This window comes from Blennius ocellaris, assembly GCF_963422515.1.
Source record: "Blennius ocellaris genome assembly, contig: SCAFFOLD_293, whole genome shotgun sequence".
NCBI classification, from domain to species: domain Eukaryota; kingdom Metazoa; phylum Chordata; class Actinopteri; order Blenniiformes; family Blenniidae; genus Blennius; species Blennius ocellaris.
The window spans coordinates 11,244-34,178 of NW_027662240.1; the positions used below are offsets into that span (position 1 = coordinate 11,244).

The 22,935-nt window shown below is 48.5% G+C and overlaps 1 protein-coding gene across 1 annotated transcript; it reads right to left on the minus strand.

The window, feature by feature from the left end:
- Positions 1-1,878: 1,878 nt before the first annotated feature.
- Positions 1,879-21,086, minus strand: LOC308148020 (neurexophilin-1-like; the record flags this gene model as incomplete). The annotated part of the gene is made up of 3 exons (XM_080521429.1): positions 1,879-2,634; positions 19,216-19,305; positions 21,006-21,086. 3 exons carry the CDS (start codon positions 21,084-21,086, stop codon positions 1,879-1,881), a joined length of 927 nt encoding a protein of 308 aa, XP_080377555.1.
- Positions 21,087-22,935: the final 1,849 nt, after the last annotated feature.

Genomic DNA, 22,935 nt, shown 5'->3' on the forward strand with positions numbered 1-22,935 from the left:
CTGCCTTGCAGAGGGAAACCGTCTCCTCGTCAAGTTTTCACCTTGTGTGTGATGTGGTGTTCGTTTTACAACGGATTGCTCAGCGTGGAACCTTCTTCTGCTTTCACCTGGTGTGTCGACGTCTTCAACCTCACGTTCCCTGAGACTCGCTATTTGTTCCAATTGTGTTTGTCTTTTCCTTTCTTTCTTTCTCTCTGATTGGTTGACGCTTCCTTTGTACCTGAACCTAGTAACCAGGTCAGTCAGCGGTGGTCAGTCAGCGGTGGTCAGTCAGCGGTGGTCAGTCAGCGGTGGTCAGTCAGCGGTGGTCAGTCTGCGGTGGTCAGTCAGCGGTGGTCAGTCAGCGGTGGTCAGACGATGAGGTCAGTCGTTGGACCTCTGTCTGCGCGGTCAGTCTTGCTGAGCCACACCAGAACTCCACCTTCCTCCGAACGGCGTGACGACGTGAACAGCTTCACTTCAAAATTGGAATTTTGTGTTTGTCCTCAATTGTAAAGCACACTTGAGGCGAGACGCGGGACACAGCCCACAATGTTTCCCACTTCCTGCCTGAAACCCAGTTGTTCTGCCGAGGCTCCGGAAGAATTGTGCTCAAGTTTGTGTTTCTGTCGCCGTTCGGTTTCAGACCGTTGATGAAGTCCTGAACGAACCTCTGTCACCTCTGGAAGAACTCACACATACAAACTTCCAATTGATAAAACTTACTGATTTCTTTAATTAATTTGTCCCAGTCCCAACCCTCCCAGACCCCTCCCCCAATAAAGAAAACTTCAATGAGTACTTTTAATATATTTAGTCAGTTTCACAGCTTCTGTACAGGACTGCTGTTTTCATGAAAGTCACATCTAGGGCAGCAACACCGATTTCTTTGTTAGAGGAACCAAGAACGAGCATAAATGGAGTGAACAAGAGGACGTAGCCAGTAAAAGGGGGGTAAAGACACAGCTTATGGGGGGGCAAGGAAGGAGGAGGGGCGTGTACAGAAGCAGCATATTTGGGATAAACTATGTACAGTACAAACCATTCTTAGAATTTAAGCTCTAAGATATAGAATTTAATACATGACATTTGACACGCATGAGGTGACACTGAGCGAGCCCCACCCCCACCTGCCCCCCCCCCCCCCCAGCAGGGGGTCGGGGTTCAGACATCCAGCCCATCCAATCGCCAGGCTGGAGCCAAATCCAGCTCCAGTTCTCAAGGCCGTTCTCTTCCACCACGTTCCCCAAGCCGACTGCAGGGAGCTCAGTTCTGTGTCGCCCACACGGGATCACCACACATTTCTAAAAGCCTCAAACTCAGACTTGAATCTCCACAGTCCTTTTCAGCCGCTTCGCAGGAATTGTAAAAACATCAGGATATTTTTTTTTCTGTTATTCTTTTTTTTAATGAGGAGATTTGATTTTGTTTTCCAGTTATGCAGGATAAACTGCAGAGCATAAGTAGCACAACAAGGGGCAGACAGTCCATATGCTAAGGTCCAGAGACTTGATGCTAATGCTAAAACGTGAGGATCTAATTGGACTAGAATAAACAGAACAGAAATGTAAAAAGGGTGAAGTTGAACAATTACCAGCCCAACTGCATTCTAAACAGGATTGAACTGGGATGAAACACAAAGTCATAAAAATCACAGAGTTTTTCTGGTCATTTTTAGGCGTATTACTCTTTTTTTATATCACATGGGGTTCCGGAGCTGCTCTCTGCAAACCTCCGAGCATTCCAAAGGGGAATCGATAGGGATGGCTGACACTGTGGTATGGACACGTTGAAGGACCGTACAGCTAACAAACACGATTCTCTGGGGACGTCGGAGCCCCAGGCTGCATCCGGCTCGCCCACAGCGCCCCCCTTTGGGTGTGCGTGGCGGGACCGACCTCAGCCGGAGGGGAAGTAGGGCGTGTCGCTGTGGTAGTTGTAGTCTGGGCACACCTTCTGCACCAGTTTGTAGTCGGTGCTGTAGAAGGAGATGAAGATGCAGATGACTTTGAAAGGTTTGGAGCAGAGCCAGGACACGTGGCTCTGGGTCTGCTCCTGGTAGCAAGTCTTGGACGGGTCGAAGTTGCAGAGCGTGTTCTTGGCGCCCTTCTCCACCTTCTCGTACTCGATGCGGCAGTTGAAGGACTTGGAGTCCTTGGCGTCGATGACGGACTGCTGCGCCGCCACGTCGAACTCCACGATCTTGGTGGGCGGCACCAGGCTGACCGACACGTTGCCCTGGCCCGTGGAGTTGTGGCGGAAGTACACGCTGAAGGTCCCGTTGCCGTGGTCCACGATCTTCCCGGTGATCAGCAGGTTGAGCTTGACGGTCTTGATGTTGGAGTGGAAGTCCCCCCAGCCGAACATCTTCTTGAACTTGCCCGTCTTAACCATGGGCCGCCGTTTGGACCGCGAGCGCGAGTCCTGCGGGTCGGTGGAGTTCCTCAGCCAGTCCCACAGGTCCTGCTCCGAGTAGGGCTCCGGGGTGTCGTAGCGCAGGTCCAAGGCCGTGCTGTTCTCCTTGCCTTGCAGCGTCTGAGACAGGAGCCGGCTGATGGACATTTCCTTGCTGCCTTCTGTCCAAATGTGCTTTAGTGTGGACTTTGGGCTTCCTGACTTCACAAGGTCTGACTTGGAGGCGTGAGAACCTGGAACCTGAGGAGGAGAGCAGAACACACTGGTCAGCTGCTGGTCAGCTGCTTAACAAGCTGCTGGTCAGCTGCTGGTCAGCTGCTTAACAAGCTGCTTCAACGACACGTTTCAAACAGCAAATCACAAACATCTTCATTGACTTTCTTGCCATTTTCATATGCATAGATAGATAGATAGATAGATAGATAGATAGATAGATAGATAGATAGATAGATAGATAGATAGATAGAGAGATAGATAGATAGATAGATACTTTAATGATCTCCAAGAGAAATTCACAATATGCTTGTACATGCACATATGCTGCCTGTTGGAATTATTCTCTGTAGAAACACAATCAGTGTCTTCAGGAAAACATTCATAGTTTCAGACACATCAGAGGTGAAACGCCCGTCTGCTAGCTTTGCGTGGCACTTCTCCTTCTTCTCGTCTTCATTAGGCTGCAAATGATGCATCACGTTTTGTTCGGGGCTAAATTTGGACATTTTTAACTAAATAAGGAAATTAAATGAATCGCTTCAGTCAATATTTGATCGCTTGCACTGTTTGATGATACTATTTAATAAAACTTGATTTGTCTTAAATCACCATTTTCTGTCCTTAAGTTTTTTGTTTTATTTCAGAACTTTAGAGCAAAATTCTGTAAAAAGTGGTGAAGACAAACAATAAACAGCCGGCATCCAGCATCTCCAGTTATTTATTCATCAGTTGGCGATGAATAAATATTGTTTGACTTCATACAGCCTCTGTATTTGTTCATGAACGCAATCAGACTGAACTGGCTTTCAAGAAAACTTCCATGGAAATGATTTGGAAATTATAAGGATTAGTCGTCTGTCACACCTTTTGCTGGCGCATTACCTCATTTCATGGTTACTGCCACTAATTATGCTTTTTGAACTAGCAGTAAATTGCAGGAGCATGTATTTTGCCATGTGGATCCTGGTTCAGGAGTGTGAAATACAAACAAAGAAGAGGCATCCAATCAGTTTGACGGCAGTTAAAAACAACTCCGAGGACCTTTCGCTTCTTTCAAACAGACAAACGCCGTCGCTCCTCCGGGAGTTCGTCTCTCAGCCCAACATGAACGAAGCACACAACTAGAGTTTATCTAGAAACGCCTGATGCTAACTGGTAACTGACACTCTGGTCCTCAAGGACATTTTCCCGAGAGACGTTTTCACTCACAGGTTTGACAAATGTGTTAATAAACACAAAGATCCTCCTCGGGGACTTGATTAGAACCAACAGAAGAAATCAGCAGCTCCAAAAAGAAACGAGTTCATAGACCTAAAAAATACATTTGACACAATAAATCATATTTTAATCAATAAACTGGAGCGTTAAGGTGTGAAGTTCTGCAGTGGATGAAACTAAATGTATGATGTTTGGTAATTATAAGGGCAAGACTGATGTTAAAGTTATAATAGAGGAGAAACAGTTAAAGACTTTCAGCATCTGGGGGATAATTGATGCTGGAAACCTGAAATTAAATATGTTCAAACTAAATTATCCCCAAAACTGTGTGTGTGTGTGTGTGTGTGTGTGTGTGTGTGTGTGTGTGTGTGTGTGTGTGTGTGTGTGTGTGTGTGTGTGTGTGTGTGTGTGTGTGTGTGTTACAGTATATTATTGCCACTGTGTTCATGTAATGATTTTTTAACTTTATTTCTAGAAATATTAAAATCCTCAAAGTGGAGCTGCATGCTAACAAACTCAGACTTATGTTAGATGTTTATTAATTAATTTGTTTATGTTTTTATTATCTTGCTGATCTTAGAGCGAAACGGTTCCACGAAAAGCTAAAAGGACGTTATAAAAATAGTCTTTTAATGTAAATACAGTCTCAGTGTGCTGAGTCGACATTCATTCTGTGGTTTTCCCTCATTAAATCTCATTAAATCTCATTAAATCTCATTACAAGCTTCAGTCTTCAGGAGAAAAACAAATGCAATTAATCGCAATTAATTACAGGAAATTGTGCAATAGATTTTTTTTAATGGATTGACGGCACTAGTTTCAATATGAAATGAGAGATGACTGTCTCCCTTCTTGGGTCATGAAATGTTTCATGATTGAAGTTTTGTCCAAGGTGCCGATCAGGAGTCAGACGGTAACTGATTACTCAGATTACAAGGCTGACGCTTCCACATGACGTCTTCAGCCCGTCTGTCCCCCTGTCCCCGTCGGGTCAGACAGACGTCTTCAGCCCGTCTGTCCCCGTCGGGTCAGACAGACGTCTTCAGCCCGTCTGTCCCCCTGTCCCCGTCGGGTCAGACAGACGTCTTCAGCCCGTCTGTCCCCGTCGGGTCAGACAGACGTCTTTAGACCGTCCGTCCCCGTCGGGTCAGACAGACGTGTCCCGCCCGTCCGTCCCCGTCGGGTCAGACAGACGTGTCCCGCCCGTCCGTCCCCGTCGGGTCAGACAGACGTGTCCCGCCCGTCCCCAGCAGACTATTAGCTAAGCAGCTCCTTGCAGTGCTGATTGACGAGCCGAGGCGTCGCCCTCTTTAGTGGCCCAGCAGAAGGAAGTCCTGCAGGGACACGACATTGATTGGCTGATTTCTACTGTAAGACGTGACAGCAGATCCATCTTGGGAGGTTTTTGCATCTGGGAGCCGGGCCCCCGATCAATACTCAGAAAATCAGGTTTCACTAGCAATCAGTCGGCCCTTTGGACTGAATCGCCTGCAGCGACGGCAGAGCCTCGTGCAGCGACGGCAGAGCCTCGTGCAGCGACGGCAGAGCTTCCTGCAGCGACGGCAGAGCCTCGTGCAGCGACGGCAGAGCTTCCTGCAGCGACGGCAGAGCTTCGTGCAGCGACGGCAGAGCCTCGTGCAGCGACGGCAGAGCTTCCTGCAGCGACGGCAGAGCTTCCTGCAGCGACGGCAGAGCTTCGTGCAGCGACGGCAGAGCTTCCTGCAGCGACGGCAGAGCCTCGTGCAGCGACGGCAGAGCTTCCTGCAGCGACGGCAGAGCCTCGTGCAGCGACGGCAGAGCTTCGTGCAGCGACGGCAGAGCCTCGTGCAGCGACGGCAGAGCCTCGTGCAGCGACGGCAGAGCTTCCTGCAGCGACGGCAGAGCTTCCTGCAGCGACGGCAGAGCTTCGTGCAGCGACGGCAGAGCTTCTTGCAGCGACGGCAGAGCTTCGTGCAGCGACGGCAGAGCTTCTTGCAGCGACGGCAGAGCTTCGTGCAGCGACGGCAGAGCTTCTTGCAGCGACGGCAGAGCTTCGTGCAGCGACGGCAGAGCTTCCTGCAGCGACGGCAGAGCTTCGTGCAGCGACGGCAGAGCTTCTTGCAGCGACGGCAGAGCTTCGTGCAGCGACGGCAGAGCTTCTTGCAGCGACGGCAGAGCTTCGTGCAGCGACGGCAGAGCTTCTTGCAGCGACGGCAGAGCTTCGTGCAGCGACGGCAGAGCTTCTTGCAGCGACGGCAGAGCTTCGTGCAGCGACGGCAGAGCTTCTTGCAGCGACGGCAGAGCTTCGTGCAGCGACGGCAGAGCTTCTTGCAGCGACGGCAGAGCTTCGTGCAGCGACGGCAGAGCTTCTTGCAGCGACGGCAGAGCTTCGTGCAGCGACGGCAGAGCTTCTTGCAGCGACGGCAGAGCTTCGTGCAGCGACGGCAGAGCTTCTTGCAGCGACGGCAGAGCTTCGTGCAGCGACGGCAGAGCTTCTTGCAGCGACGGCAGAGCTTCGTGCAGCGACGGCAGAGCTTCTTGCAGCGACGGCAGAGCTTCCTGCAGCGACGGCAGAGCCTCGTGCAGCGACGGCAGAGCTTCCTGCAGCGACGGCAGAGCTTCCTGCAGCGACGGCAGAGCTTCCTGCAGCGACGGCAGAGCTTCGTGCAGCGACGGCAGAGCCTCATGCAGCGACGGCAGAGCTTCCTGCAGCGACGGCAGAGCTTCCTGCAGCGACGGCAGAGCCTCGTGCAGCGACGGCAGAGCTTCGTGCAGCGACGGCAGAGCCTCGTGCAGCGACGGCAGAGCTTCCTGCAGCGACGGCAGAGCCTCGTGCAGCGACGGCAGAGCTTCCTGCAGCGACGGCAGAGCCTCGTGCAGCGACGGCAGAGCTTCCTGCAGCGACGGCAGAGCTTCCTGCAGCGACGGCAGAGCTTCCTGTAGCGACGGCAGAGCTTCCTGCAGCGACGGCAGAGCTTCCTGCAGCGACGGCAGAGCTTCCTGCAGCGACGGCAGAGCTTCCTGTAGCGACGGCAGAGCTTCCTGCAGCGACGGCAGAGCTTCCTGCAGCGACGGCAGAGCTTCCTGCAGCGACGGCAGAGCTTCCTGTAGCGACGGCAGAGCTTCCTGCAGCGACGGCAGAGCTTCCTGCAGCGACGGCAGAGCTTCCTGCAGCGACGCAGCAACGTGGACTCGCTCACAAACAAACAAACACAAACACCAACCGCCTCATCTGATCGTCAGACTCCATTGATAACCAATCGATGGTTGATCACTTTCACTGTTCCTGAATCCTTCAATCAACTCATTACCAAGTCACAAGTTACATTTCAGTCTGGAGAGGCTGAATTCTGTCAAACACGTTAAACTTCTGGGCAGTGAAAAGACGCTCCTCCACCTTCACCTCCACCTTCTATCAAGTCAAACCTCCACACTCTGGGGAAACGACCATCCTGCAACACGTTCTCTTGTGTCTGACCACAGAACCAGTGTGGAACATCCACCATCCAGACCACAGAACCAGTGTGGAACCTGGAAAACTCTTTTAGTTTCAACACGTCAATTCTCACAAAATCTGCAAATCTCGTTACATTCTGGTTCGACCGAAGTCCTCGGAACCACTGAGAACCAGAAAACTACCAGTGGACCCTGTGTTTGGAGTATCCATCCATCATCCATCATCCATCATCCATCCATCATCCATCATCCATCCATCCATCATCCATCATCCATCCATCATCCATCCATCATCCATCATCCATCATCCATCCATCATCCATCCACCATCCATCATCCATCATCCATCCATCATCCATCCACCACCCATCCATCCATCATCCATCCATCATCCATCATCCATCCATCATCCATCCACCACCCATCCATCCATCATCCATCCATCATCCATCATCCATCATCCATCATCCATCCATCATCCATCACCCATCATCCATCATCCATCCATCATCCATCATCCATCATCCATCATCCATCCATCATCCATCATCATCCATCATCCATCCATCATCCATCATCCATCCATCATCCATCATCCATCCATCATCCATCATCCATCCATCATCCATCATCCATCCATCATCCATCATCCATCCATCCATCATCCATCCATCATCCATCATCCATCATCCATCCATCATCCATCATCCATCCATCATCCATCATCCATCCATCATCCATCATCCATCCACCAGCCATCATCCATCATCCATCCATCATCCATCCACCACCCATCCATCCATCATCCATCCATCATCCATCATCCATCATCCATCATCCATCCATCATCCATCATCCATCATCCATCATCCATCCATCCATCCATCATCCACCCATCCATCCATCATCCATCATCCATCATCCATCCATCATCCATCATCCATCATCCATCCATCATCCATAATCCATCCATCATCCATCATCCATCCATCCATCCATCATCCATTCATAATCCATCCATCCATCATCCATCCATCATCCATCCATCATCCATCCATCATCCATCATCCATCCATCATCCATCCATCATTCATCATCCATCCATCCATCCTCCATCCATCCATCCATTCATCCATCACCCATCATCCATCATCCATCCATCCATCATCCATCCATTCATCCATCATCCATCATCCATCCATCCATCATCCATCCATCCACCATCCATCCATCATCCATCCATTCATCCATCATCCATCATCCATCCATCCATCATCCATCCATCCACCATCCATCCATCATCCATCCATCCATCATCCATCCATCCATCCATTCATCCATCATCCATCATCCATCATCCATCCATCCATCATCCATCATCCATCATCCATCATCCATCCATTCATCCATCATCCATCATCCATCATCCATCCATCCATCATCCATCATCCATCCACCATCCATTCATCATCCATCATCCATCATCCATCATCCATCCATCCTCTATGCTAACAACAGTAATATGACATCTCATGACTGCTTTGCTTTCTTAACATCATAATTATCAAACTTTAAATTCAATGCAGAGATTTGTTATCCAGAAAAGGGAAAGAATCTTATTTATTTATTTCATCCGGACTGAAGTTTGCATACAAAAGTGAGAACGTGCACATTAGTGCAAAGGAACTTATGGTTCTTCTTTCATGACGTGGATGAAGGTGGAGGTTTGACCACTGGTGCAGCAGGTAGGTCACATTGTGCTGCATCCTAGGAAGGATGCATAGAGGAAGACGGTGCAGTCAGCAGAGGAAGGTGGTGTCTGCAGTTAGCAGAGGAAGGTGGTGCAGTGAGCAGAGGAAGGTGGTGTCTGCAGTCAGCAGAGGAAGGTGGTGCAGTGAGCAGAGGAAGGTGGTGTCTGCAGTTAGTGGAGGAAGGTGGTGCCTGCAGTTAGTGGAGGAAGGTGGTGCAGTCAGCAGAGGAAGACGGTGCAGCTAGCAGAGGAAGACGGTGCAGTCAGCAGAGGAAGGTGGTGCAGTCAGCAGAGGAAGACGGTGCAGTCAGCAGAGGAAGGTGGTGTCTGCAGTCAGCAGAGGAAGGTGGTGCAGTGAGCAGAGGAAGACGGTGCAGCTAGCAGAGGAAGACGGTGCAGTCAGCAGAGGAAGACGGTGCAGTCAGCAGAGGAAGACGGTGCAGTCAGCAGAGGAAGGTGGTGTCTGCAGTCAGCAGAGGAAGGTGGTGCAGTGAGCAGAGGAAGGTGGTGTCTGGCTGCACCACCAGACGTGAGGAGAAAAAGCCTCCACTCAGATGAAGAGCGTCTGGGCGGCTCCGTCTGTAGCTGAAAGGGTTAAACCTCGCTGCTCCGCCAGACACTCAGTAATCACTTCCTATTGAAACAGGTGAGGTGTCCTCGTCCTCCGGAGCGCTATCGCCGCGCGGCAGAGGGCCGGGATTCCGGCGGGATGGATTGATGATAATGTGGGACTCATGAAGCGCCCCCCCCACCCCCTCCCCCCCCCCCCCCCCACTGATCCTTCACAACATTAGCAAGAAACATCAAACAGCACAAAGCACTTGGGATCAACTTGCTTTGTGGGTGATTGCCTTTTTCTTCTTCCTTAATAGATTCTGGTCCTCGCAGAGAGATAATAACATAAAGCCAATACACATGCGATCTGTGTGGCATAAAGAACCCCCACCCCCCCCCACCCCCCCCGTCAGCGAGCTGCAGCAAGACGGTTAGAAATACTGGAAGGGTTCAGAAAAATGTCCAAATCAACATTCCTGTACAGTCTGTCGTAGTTTTAAAGCTCCTAAACACGTGAATTGTTCATTATTTATAATTCCTTGTAGTTTTAAACCAGGAAGGATCAGTGGTTTGAGCATTAACGTCTAAAAGAGGACGGATGGACTATAAGTAATGTCGTTCCATGTTGGACTGCCAGAGATCTCAATGCTAACGCTAACAGGATCTCTTCCAAGGCTCCAGCCTGCGTTCTATAGTGGAAAAGGGGTGATGGACTTTTTAATGACTTCTTGTGAGTCTGACGGTTCCCGGTGCCGCAGCGTTCTGCACCAGCAGATCCAGGCCACATGCAGGATGTGACGGAACATTTGAGCCTGTGAAGTTCCAGGGGACGCAACGAGCTGCGACGGCTGATGGCAGCAGTGCAGGAGGCTGCAGGTTGTTGTTAACACGTCTTTAGCTGCATTAAGCTGCTGGATTTACAGCTTGGAACGCCTGTGAGGATGAAGCGCTGTGGGAGGAGCCGGCGCCACCGCTGGAGACGTGACACAAATACGCTGCCGACACTGGGGAGCGCGGACCGGCGCGGCGGCGCGGCGGCGCGGCGGTGCGGCGGCGCGGCGGCGAGGCGGCTCCATGCAGCCCACATCACTGGACCAGGAAGATCCCAGACTTTCAAATAACAAACCCACACATTTACTTTCTTTTAGGGCAAAAATCCACACAGGAACGTCTCGTCCAATCAGGGCCTTTACAGATTCGGTACTACGGTACTACGGTACTACGGTACTACGAGCCGCGGCCACTTGAGGACTTGGAGTCACTCGATTGTTGCTCAAAGTCTTCTGCTGCTTGTTTATGGACTTCATCGAGTCGCATTCAGAAAGTTGCAACTCGGCACTTTCAGGAAGTGCTGAAGTCAGCCGCTGGAGTTCAGCAGCAAAATCTATGAATTTACTGAGTTACAAAGCCAAACGTACAGAACACCGGTGTGACGGCCAGGATTGCTGCCTCACGGTTTAATTCCAGGGTTTTCAGCTGTTTATGTGGTGAATTTGATTAATTGCCTGGAAATGTTTGATTCATATTGAGTATTGACCAAAATGTATGGCTTGCCTTATTCTCTTCTATTCTCTTCTATTCTCTTCTGTTCTATTCTATTCTATTCTATTCTATTCTGTTCTATTCTATTCTATTCTATTCTATTCTATTCTATTCTCTTCTGTTCTGTTCTATTCTGTTCTATTCTATTCTGTTCTATTCTATTCTCTTCTATTCTGTTCTATTCTGTTCTGTTCTATTCTCTTCTATTCTATTCTGTTCTATTCTGTTCTATTCTATTCTGTTCTATTCTATTCTCTTCTATTCTGTTCTATTCTGTTCTATTCTATTCTATTCTATTCTATTCTATTCTATTCTATTCTATTCTCTTCTCTTCTGTTCTGTTCTGTTCTATTCTATTCTGTTCTATTCTATTCTCTTCTATTCTCTTCTGTTCTGTTCTATTCTATTCTATTCTATTCTATTCTATTCTCTTCTCTTCTGTTCTGTTCTGTTCTATTCTATTCTATTCTATTCTATTCTATTCTATTCTCTTCTCTTCTCTTCTGTTCTGTTCTATTCTGTTCTATTCTCTTCTATTCTCTTCTATTCTCTTCTCTTCTGTTCTGTTCTGTTCTGTTCTATTCTGTTCTATTCTGTTCTATTCTCTTCTATTCTCTTCTATTCTGTTCTGTTCTATTCTATTCTATTCTATTCTATTCTGTTCTATTCTATTCTATTCTATTCTATTCTATTCTATTCTATTCTCTTCTGTTCTGTTCTATTCTGTTCTATTCTATTCTGTTCTATTCTATTCTCTTCTATTCTGTTCTATTCTGTTCTGTTCTATTCTCTTCTATTCTATTCTGTTCTATTCTGTTCTATTCTATTCTGTTCTATTCTATTCTCTTCTATTCTGTTCTATTCTGTTCTGTTCTATTCTATTCTATTCTATTCTATTCTATTCTATTCTATTCTATTCTATTCTCTTCTCTTCTGTTCTGTTCTGTTCTATTCTGTTCTATTCTATTCTCTTCTATTCTCTTCTGTTCTGTTCTATTCTATTCTATTCTCTTCTCTTCTCTTCTGTTCTGTTCTGTTCTATTCTATTCTATTCTATTCTCTTCTCTTCTCTTCTGTTCTGTTCTGTTCTATTCTGTTCTATTCTCTTCTATTCTCTTCTATTCTCTTCTCTTCTGTTCTGTTCTGTTCTGTTCTATTCTGTTCTATTCTGTTCTATTCTCTTCTATTCTCTTCTATTCTGTTCTGTTCTATTCTATTCTATTCTATTCTATTCTGTTCTATTCTATTCTATTCTATTCTATTCTATTCTATTCTCTTCTGTTCTGTTCTATTCTGTTCTATTCTATTCTGTTCTATTCTATTCTCTTCTATTCTGTTCTATTCTGTTCTGTTCTATTCTCTTCTATTCTATTCTGTTCTATTCTGTTCTATTCTATTCTGTTCTATTCTATTCTCTTCTATTCTGTTCTATTCTGTTCTGTTCTATTCTATTCTATTCTATTCTATTCTATTCTATTCTATTCTATTCTATTCTATTCTCTTCTCTTCTGTTCTGTTCTGTTCTATTCTGTTCTATTCTATTCTCTTCTATTCTCTTCTGTTCTGTTCTATTCTATTCTATTCTCTTCTCTTCTCTTCTGTTCTGTTCTGTTCTATTCTATTCTATTCTATTCTATTCTCTTCTCTTCTGTTCTGTTCTGTTCTATTCTGTTCTATTCTCTTCTATTCTCTTCTATTCTCTTCTCTTCTGTTCTGTTCTGTTCTGTTCTATTCTGTTCTATTCTGTTCTATTCTCTTCTATTCTCTTCTATTCTGTTCTGTTCTATTCTATTCTATTCTATTCTATTCTATTCTATTCTATCCCCCACCAGTGAAGCATGTTTGACTTCCTGCATGAGGAACCAGCGGGACGAAGGTTTTTCTCATTTCAGTCTCACCACCACATCTTCACTTCTGCTTTCTTTAAATCTATTTTTCTTTCGGTCTCATAATCTTTTCTTCCTCTTCTGTTCTGTTCTTTCTCGAATGTCTCTCCACCTCCGACAGCGTGTCTCTCACTGCTCGTCCGGCCACCAGATGAATGGATGAATCCAGCAGGTCGTCTTTGTGATGATCGACACTAAAATCTCTGGGTTGCAGACGATGAAACAACCGTGAAGCTCGAACGACAGGCGCAAAGTAAAAACCCTCATTGTGAATGAACCTGGAGTTTAAGACTCAGTAAATCAGGTTTTGTGTTTTGTTGTTTGGAGGTTCAGGTTCATCAGTTAAAACTTCCCTCAGCAGGTAAAAGAGTGTGAGAAGGACTTTCTTCTTCAGCTTCTGTGTTCGGACACCAGAGTCGACTGAATGTAGGTGAAAGAATGTGTCCGGGGATTCAAACATCAGCTGTTCTCTGAATTCCAACTCTGAAAGTCTCCCTGTGTGGAGAACCCCGGCCATCGGGACGTCTTCATTAACATTCCTGAACACGCCGCCTGTGCCGCCTGGAGCCTCGCCGCTCGCCGTCTGGCTGCAGGCCGAAGGGTCTGCTGGGTCCCGGAGCTGCCGGCTGCATCTGGACGGGTCTGGCAGGTACCTGACCAGCGGCCAGGCAGCCAGTTGGTGGCCCCCGGGGGGGGGACGGAGCTGGATGGGGAGGCGGCGGCGCGGCTCGTCGGTCCAGACGCCACGTCCCGCCTGAAGCTGCTGCGGACGCCAGGCGCATCCTAAACCCAACCAGACTTCAGCTGGACGCATTCTAAACCCAACCAGACTTCAGACGGTCGCATTCTAAACCCAACCAGACTTCAGACGGTCGCATTCTAAACCCAACCAGACTTCAGACGGTCGCATTCTAAACCCAACCAGACTTCAGCTGGACGCATTCTAAACCCAACCAGACTTCAGACGGTCGCATTCTAAACCCAACCAGACTTCAGCTGGACGCATTCTAAACCCAACCAGACTTCAGACGGTCGCATTCTAAACCCAACCAGACTTCAGACGGTCACATTCTAAACCCAACCAGACTTCAGACGGTCGCATTCTAAACCCAACCAGACTTCAGACGGTCACATTCTAAACCCAACCAGACTTCAGACGGTCGCATTCTAAACCCAACCAGACTTCAGACGGTCACATTCTAAACCCAACCAGACTTCAGACGGTCACATTCTAAACCCAACCAGACTTCAGACGGTCACATTCTAAACCCAACCAGACTTCAGACGGTCGCATTCTAAACCCAACCAGACTTCAGCTGGACGCATTCTAAACCCAACCAGACTTCAGACGGTCGCATTCTAAACCCAACCAGACTTCAGACGGTCACATTCTAAACCCAACCAGACTTCAGACGGTCGCATTCTAAACCCAACCAGACTTCAGACGGTCACATTCTAAACCCAACCAGACTTCAGCTGGACTCATCCTAAACCCAACCAGACTTCAGACGGTCACATTCTAAACCCAACCAGACTTCAGCTGGACGCACTTTATGACTTTATCACTTTATCTCTTTATCTTTATCACTTGATCACTTGATCACTTGATCACTTTATCACTTTATCACTTGATCACTTGATCACTTGATCACTTGATCACTTTATCACTTTATCTCTTTATCTTTATCACTTGATCACTTGATCACTTTATCTTTATCACTTGATCACTTGATCACTTGATCACTTGATCAAGCTTCGTCAGGTCATTGTTTAGACTTTGAGTTTTGAACATTTGGATGAATGTCCAATGTCTCAGCAGCCATGTTGGTTATTGTCCGTCCCTCACTGAGGTTATCTCCACTGCTACGTCACCTCCACGCTCCCTCCATCATGTGACGGAGAGTCCTGGCTCTGCTCGCTGGAGTCAGTAAGACCACGACTCACAGCTGCAACACTGAAGAAAATACTCTGCTGATGAATCTGCACTGCAATCCAGTGACGTTTTAAAGAAAGTGTTCTGAAATGTCTGCATGCAAAATGTCCAACAGAGACGAACGGCAAAGAGAGAAACGTCCAGGAGGGACTCGTCCAGCTGGACGGTGGAAACGTCCAGGAGGGACTCGTCCAGCTGGACGGTGGAAACGTCCAGGAGGGACTCGTCCAGCTGGACGGTGGAAACGTCCAGGAGGGACTCGTCCAGCTGGACGGTGGAAAACAAGTGATGTGTTTAAAAAGGTCACGGCAAGAAAGTTGTGAGTCTCGACAGAACGAGAGAAGAAGAATTCTGCTGGACGACAACGTGTTGAAATGTCGGTTTCATCTTGAAGGCCTGAACTTCCTGCCTTTTCATTTACCAGCAAATCACCTGAACACCAAAGAGCCTGAACACCAAAGAGCCTGAAAACTAAAGAGCCTGAAAACTAAAGAGCCTGAAAACCAAATCACCTGAACACCAAAGAGCCTGAACACCAAATCACCTGAACACCAAAGAGCCTGAACACCAAAGAGCCTGAACACCAAAGAGCCTGAACACCAAATCACCTGAACACCAAAGAGCCTGAACACCAAATCACCTGAACACCAAAGAGCCTGAACACCAAAGAGCCTGAACACCAAAGAGCCTGAACACCAAAGAGCCTGAACACCAAAGAGCCTGAACACCAAAGAGCCTCGACGTCTCCGGGACTCTGGATCCTTCAACATCTGCTCATTAAAGAGTTTGGAAGTGGAACGTCGCTGTTTTCACTTCATCTGGAATCAAAATGTTTACAAGTTTCCTACGAGCATGAAGCTGCCAAACTGCTACAACCTCCTTCACCCACTCACTCACTCACTCACTCACTCACTCACTCACTCACTCACTCACTCACTCACTCACTCACTCACTCACTCTCTCACTCGATATCCCACAATGCCTTGGGGCAGGTTTCCCAAAATGGCGTCAGTCAGGAAACATCAGCAGTTCGATGGTTTGTCTGGAAACTTCTGGATTTTATTGTGAAGGATCTGATGAAGTGCAGGTTGGAATGTGTGGTGAAAGTCTTGTTTTGGTGTTTTGCTTGATTCTCTTCCGGTCAGTGTGCTTTAAAGAAGGAACGTCCATCATGTAAATACAAAGTCAAGGTAATAAGACTTTCTTTGAAGTGGCGGTCGTCACGCTGAGGGTTTCTGGGACATGAGAGAGGAAGTCCGGCGGCTCAAATGAAGAACATCAAAGTATCAACAACATTTTCCAGTGAGATCCAGTGAACAAAGCAGGTGTTGTGACTCAGGAGTTTCACGCTCAGACGTCCACAAGATGCTGGAAACGTGTTTGTATGAGTGTGAAGATGAAAGGTTTGGACAATGTCTTGGAGACGGACGCTGAAAGTGAAACTGCATGTTGAAGTGATCAGTGTGGATTCTGTGAGGCAGCACCGTGGCAGGAGCAGGAGTCACAGTGCTTCATCTCTGTTTCAGTTCTTCTCATGACACAATGTTTCTGGAACCTGTGACGGCGGCGTGTTGTAACTCCCTGAATGAAAACCAAATGAACACGGTCGTCATGGCGTGTCCGGCTCCGGCTTCATGATCACACCTACAGATCATAGAAACCACCAGGACGTCACATCTCATGAAGCCTGCGGGGATCGGAACTGGACTTCTCTTTTTACAATCAGGAAGGTTCTTTTCATTCCTCGCTGTAATTAACTTGTCGCTCTTTGCAGAACAAACAGAATTATTGATGTATGAACAGCCGACGAGCAGCACAATAAATCAAATCACAGCACTTGACTTGCATGTTGTGTTTGAAGCTCTGTGGTGAAGTGACTGAAGGTGAAGTGAAGGTGAAGTGAAGGTGAAGTGAAGGTGAAGTGAAGGTGAAGTGAAGGTGAAGTGAAGGTGAAGTGAAGGTGAAGTGACTAAAGGTGAAGTGAAGGTGAAGTGAAGGTGAAGTGACTGAAGGTGAAGTGAAGGTGAAGTGAAGGTGAAGTGACTGAAGGTGAAGTGAAGGTGAAGTGAAGGTGAAGTGACTAAAGGTGAAGTGAAGGTGAAGTGAAGGTGAAGTGACTGAAGGTGAAGTGAAGGTGAAGTGAAGGTGAAGTGAAGGTGAAGTGAAGGTGAAGCGACTGAAGGTGAAGTGAAGGTGAAGTGACTGAAGGTGAAGTGACTGAAGGTGAAGTGAAGGTGAAGTGACTGAAGGTGAAGTGAAGGTGAAGTGACTGAAGGTGAAGTGAAGGTGAAGTGAAGGTGAAGTGACTAAAGGTGAAGTGAAGGTGAAGTGACTGAAGGTGAAGTGAAGGTGAAGTGAAGGTGAAGTGACTGAAGGTGAAGTGAAGGTGAAGTGAAGGTGAAGTGAAGGTGAAGTGACTGAAGGTGAAGTGAAGGTGAAGTGACTGAAGGTGAAGTGAAGGTGAAGTGAAGGTGAAGTGACTGAAGGTGAAGTGAAGGTGAAGTGACTGAAGGTGAAGTGAAGGTGAAGTGACTGAAGGTGAAGTGAAGGTGAAGTGAAGGTGAAGTGACTAAAGGTGAAGTGAAGGTGAAGTGACTGAAGGTGAAGTGAAGGTGAAGTGAAGGTGAAGTGACTGAAGGTGAAGTGAAGGTGAAGTGACTGAAGGTGAAGTGAAGGTGAAGTGAAGGTGAAGTGAAGGTGAAGTGAAGGTGAAGTGACTGAAGGTGAAGTGACTGAAGGTGAAGTGAAGGTGAAGTGAAGGTGAACTGAAGGTGAAGTGACTGAAGGTGAAGTGAAGGTGAAGTGAAGGTGAAGTGACTGAAGGTGAAGTGAAGGTGAACTGAAGGTGAAGTGAAGGTGAAGTGAAGGTGAAGTGACTGAAGGTGAAGTGAAGGTGAAGTGAAGGTGAAGTGAAGGTGAAGTGAAGGTGAAGTGAAGGTGAAGTGACCTGAGAACAGGTGGAATCAGGGCCTCGGCACAACATGGTGCTTCAAAGGAAAACCCCGGAGAATGAAGACTGAGAGGAAGACGGAGAAAAGGGTGTTGGTGCTTTGATCGAGGAAGACGAGGAGGATTTGATCTTCAACATACGAACAATTAACCTTCAGCTCAGAAAAACCCAGTGAGAATCTCACCAGCTGACTAATAGAAATCTGACATGGATCTGATCTGTGGACTGGAAATCATCGAGAAATCAACTGTGTTTGTCGAGGAACATCTGAGTTTGTGGAAATGAAAATCTGAGATCAAAAACAAACCAATTTAAAAAAAATCCATGTGGCAACTTTAGGAAACAAAGTTATATTGAAATGATTATTTCTGAAGGACATAATTCCTCATTATCTCATTTTCAAACGGTCATCAAATGTCAGCGTTTTGCATTTGGGATCCTTCATTTGAGTGTTTTGTTCCTGAGAGAACCAAAGAGAACCAAAGAGAACCTAAGAGAACCAAAGAGGACCAAAGAGAACCAAAGAGAACCAAAGAGGACCAAAGAGAACCAAAGAGAACCTAAGAGAACCAAAGAGAACCAAAGAGGACCAAAGAGGACCAAAGAGGACCAAAGAGGACCAAAGAGGACCAAAGAGAACCAAAGAGGACCAAAGAGGACCAAAGAGAACCAAAGAGGACCAAATAGGACCAAAGAGAACCAAAGAGAACCAAAGAGGACCAAAGAGGACCAAAGAGGACCAAAGAGGACCAAAGAGGACCAAACCTCCAGAGTAGCAGCAGGCGACAAGCATAAACGGGAAAAGAGACAAACTGTGAGGCTCAGAGGCACAAAGGTGGGGATTGAACCGCTCACCCTACAGGACCCGAGGCGTCGGGACCCGAGGCTTCGGGACCCGAGGCTTCGGTTCGGCTGTTTTCATTCACTCTTTGTTTGTGTTGCATGAAGTCCTGGTTCCTCATGAAGTCTTGGTTCCTCATGATTCCTTGGTTCCTCATGAAGTCTTGGTTCCTCATTAAGTCTTGGTTCCTCATGAAGTCTTGGTTCCTCAGGGAGTCGATGGAGCAGAGGAACTAGTTTAGTGACGTTCAGTCCCTGTGGAGCTGCTTCACATAGTAACCAGCAGGGGGTCTTTACACAAGACCAAATATAGAATTAATAACCAGCGTGCAGTAGAGGAATGACACACACACACACACACACACACACACACACACACACACACACACACACACACACACACACACACACACACACACACACACACAGTCAGCAATGTGTTTGATCAATGCAAATTGTATATTCAGACATTTGCACAGATGGAAAGTTTCCTAACCTTTCCACTGGTTCCACACGTCTTATTGAGAACTTTTCTTTTTTCTTTTTTTTTAAAAAAGGAGAACTTTTCAATAACGGCAGCGTCAGGCTGAAAGCCGTGCGGTCGGCGTGCGGTCGCCGTGCGGTCGCCGTGCGGTCGCCGTGCAGTCGCCGTGCAGTCGCCGTGCGGTTGCCGTGTGGTCGCCGGGCGCCGCTCCGTCGCGGCTCGTCAGGTGGAGACAGGAAGCGGGCGGAGGCGGCTTGACACACTCACATATCCACATTTGTTTCACTTCCTTTTCAATTTCACACCGACGCCCTCAAGCTCTCTGTCACAAGTAAAGATCGTCTGGCTGTGAATCTGCGGCGGCGTGTCGACCAAACCCCAAGGAATGTGTGCGTCACGCCTCGGCGGCGCCGAGCGGAGCGGCGCTCTGGACCATCAGAACCGTGAAGAGCAGGAACCACAAAACACTTGTGGTAGCAAGTTGTGCAGCAGGTCGGCCGGGGAAACAGTCAGCATCTCAACAATCCTTTAACGTGACGAGACAAACGAACCAGCAGACGCCTTCTGGCCTCCAGCAGGGAGCCACAGCGTCTAGAGCTACTAGTTACTAGTTACTAGTTATTGACAGGCTGTGGTAACACGTGGAGGTCAGACAGTGTTGGTCTCAGATGAATCAGCATTGAAATGAAGCTTTTGTAGAGGACAGTGGTTCGGGAGAGGCCGTCCAATCAGAGAGCTGCTCAGGGAGGAAACCTGTCCTGGACCAACTTCAACTAGTTGTTATTGAACACGTTTGGAAGGATTCTTACCAGGTTGTGACACAGAAACATAAACTATATCAGTATATTTGACACAATGACAGAGTTAAAGCGTTCAGCAGCTCGTTAGCGTGTCATGGCTGCTTCCTGACGCTAACGAGCTAACTGCATGTTCCTGAAGGCCGATTTAAAGGTTCCCGTCATGTTTTCCTCCCTGAACTGCTGGAAGCTCCAGTTTGGGCGCCGCCATCTTGGATGTTTTGCGCTCCACTATTGTGACGCAGCGAGCAGAACAACAATATCGTCTCGTGACCAACAACTCTTCACAGCCTAGCAACGTGCTACACGGGGTGGATTTTATTTTGTAGACGTGTCCTAAAGAAAGGTTCACATCACTAAGGTGCAAATGAGGCAGACAATTAAAAGTAATGCACATGTTTATTTTACTTTTAATTGAAATTAACCAGCAGGTAATTGCATTTATTCTTCAAGAGGGAATTGTTGGTTGTAATAGATTACAAATGTTAGGGAGGCGACAGCAGACAGACCTCAGTGATCGTGAAGCTGCAGTAAGTCTTCCTGCTGCTGGAGTTTAGCGCGGAGCTGGAACTCCGAGTTAATACGTCCCGAGGTGCCATAAATCAAAGCCGCTTTATTTTGTCAGCAGGCAGATGGTCCAAATACACAATTCACCTCAATTAAGACCCGAGGATAGAAGCTGAAAGAGAGGAAGAAGGGGCACCTGTTCGCCTGTCATATCCTCGCCTCTCCTGATCAGCGGGCTTCCCCCCCTCCACCCCCCCCCCCCCCCCCCCTCCACCCCCCTTTCCACCCCCCTCTCAACCCCCCCCAAGCTGCTTCAATGCTGAATTAATGACGGCAAACAAAGCCAAAGCCTCCTCACAGCCCCTCTGTGAGTTCTTCTCTCTCCACTTTGGTCCCTTTCAACTAATCTTCACAGTCACACTTAATGAGATTTTCACTTTGTAAAGTAAGTGGAGCAACAACTCCCCAGCACGGCCCGGCTCAGCACGGGCTCAGCACAGCCCAGCCCAGAACGGCACGGTTCAGCACAGAACAACCCCAGCCTAGAACGGCACGGCACAGCCCGGCATGGTACGCCATGGCACGGCACGGGCCTGCCCAGAACGACACGGCACGGTTCAGCATGGAACAGCCCAGCCTAGAACGGCACGGCACAGCCCGGCACAGAACAGCCCAGAACAGCTCAGCTCGGCACGGCACGGCTCAGGCCACGCCGCCACGCGCCACACGCCCACACGCCACGCGCCACACGCCACGCGCCACGCGCCACGCGCCACGCCGCCACGCCGCCACGCGCCACGCGCCACGCGCCACACACCACACGCCACACGCCACACCCGCCACGCGCCACGCCACCCACGCCGCCACGCGCCACGCGCCACGCGCCACGCGCCATCACCGCCACACCGCCACGCGCCACGCACCACGCCGCCACGCGCCACGCGCCACGCGCCACGCGCCACACGCCACACGCCACGCGCCACGCGCCACACGCCACCTCCTCCCAGGGCTTGAAGCAGCTGCACCTTCCTTCTCCTCCAGTCAAGGAAATGCGTTATGGAGGATTATTACACATTAATAACCACATTGAATAATTGGCTGTGGAAACATGTGCTTGGAAACACAAAGTGAGTCTTATGAGCTTCATGATTCATAATGAGCGTCACGTGCAGCTTCTTCGCAGTGAGTCACAAACAGGAAGTGGTTGAAGTCCAGGGAAGCAGATCAAGACAAAGATCACAATGTGGAATTAGGGAACGGTTCTCTGACGGTTCTGCTGCCGAGGCTGTTCTCTTGACTGATTATCTTAATTAGGCTTTGATTTCAGCAAATTCCACAATAATGTTCCAGGCTGATGAGGTTCGGAGGAAACGTGAGGAAGTGAAGACGCTTTTCATCCTTTCATTCTGCGGCAGAAACATGAATTCATGGCGGAAGATTCACTTCAACATAAATCCTTCTGTTGGTGTGGAGCAGCGTCCACATGGACCGCGTGAGCTCTGCTCCCCGGGACCCTGGACCCTGGACCCTGGACCCCCTGAACCCTGGACCCCCTGGACCCTGGACCCCCTGAACCCTGGACCCCCTGAACCCCCTGGACCCTGGACCCCCTGAACCCTGGACCCCCTGAACCCCCTGGACCCTGGACCCTGGACCCTAGATTTTGTCACTGATAGTTTTCTTCGTTAAAATGAATCTTTAAATATTAATAAAATAACAAAATTGCCATTGGAGAGAGAAAGAGAGAGAGAGAGACAAAGAGAGAGGGGGGAGAGAGAGAGAGAGAGAGAGAGAGAGAGGGGGGGGGGAGAGAGAGAGAGAGATAGGGAGAGAGAGAGGGGGGGAGAGAGAGAGAGAGAGAGAGAGAGAGAGAGAGGGGGAGAGAGAGAGAGAGATAGGGAGAGAGAGAGAGAAGAGAGATGAGAGAGAGAGAGAGACACAGAGAGAGAGAGAGAGAGAGAGAGATAGGGAGAGAGGAGAGAGAGAGAGAGAGAGACCATGTCAATACAATAAGTGAAGAGTAGGGTATTTTACAGTAACTTTAACTCATCAATAACTGATCTGAACTGAAGGGTTAATGAAAGTTATTTCACCCGGAACGACCCCCCCTCTCCGACCCCCCCCACCCCCCACCCCCCCACATGCTGAGTAAATCCAGTCTGCGTCATTATTTGATTTCTTCTCACACATAATGAAGTTTGTTCTTCTCTGGAGAGCCGAGGACTGACCTGGGGTCGGCCTGGGGGGGGGGGGGGGGGGGTGGGGGGGGGGGGCAGGTAGGGGCTGAGTGTAGCAGCGTCTCATTGTCATGCACAGTTGCCTGAAATCAAATTAAACCCATAATCCAATAAAACCACCATTTTTGCTTCACTGACCCCAAAACACCTGGACGACGATGGAGACCGGCTGCGACCAATCAGAGCGGAGC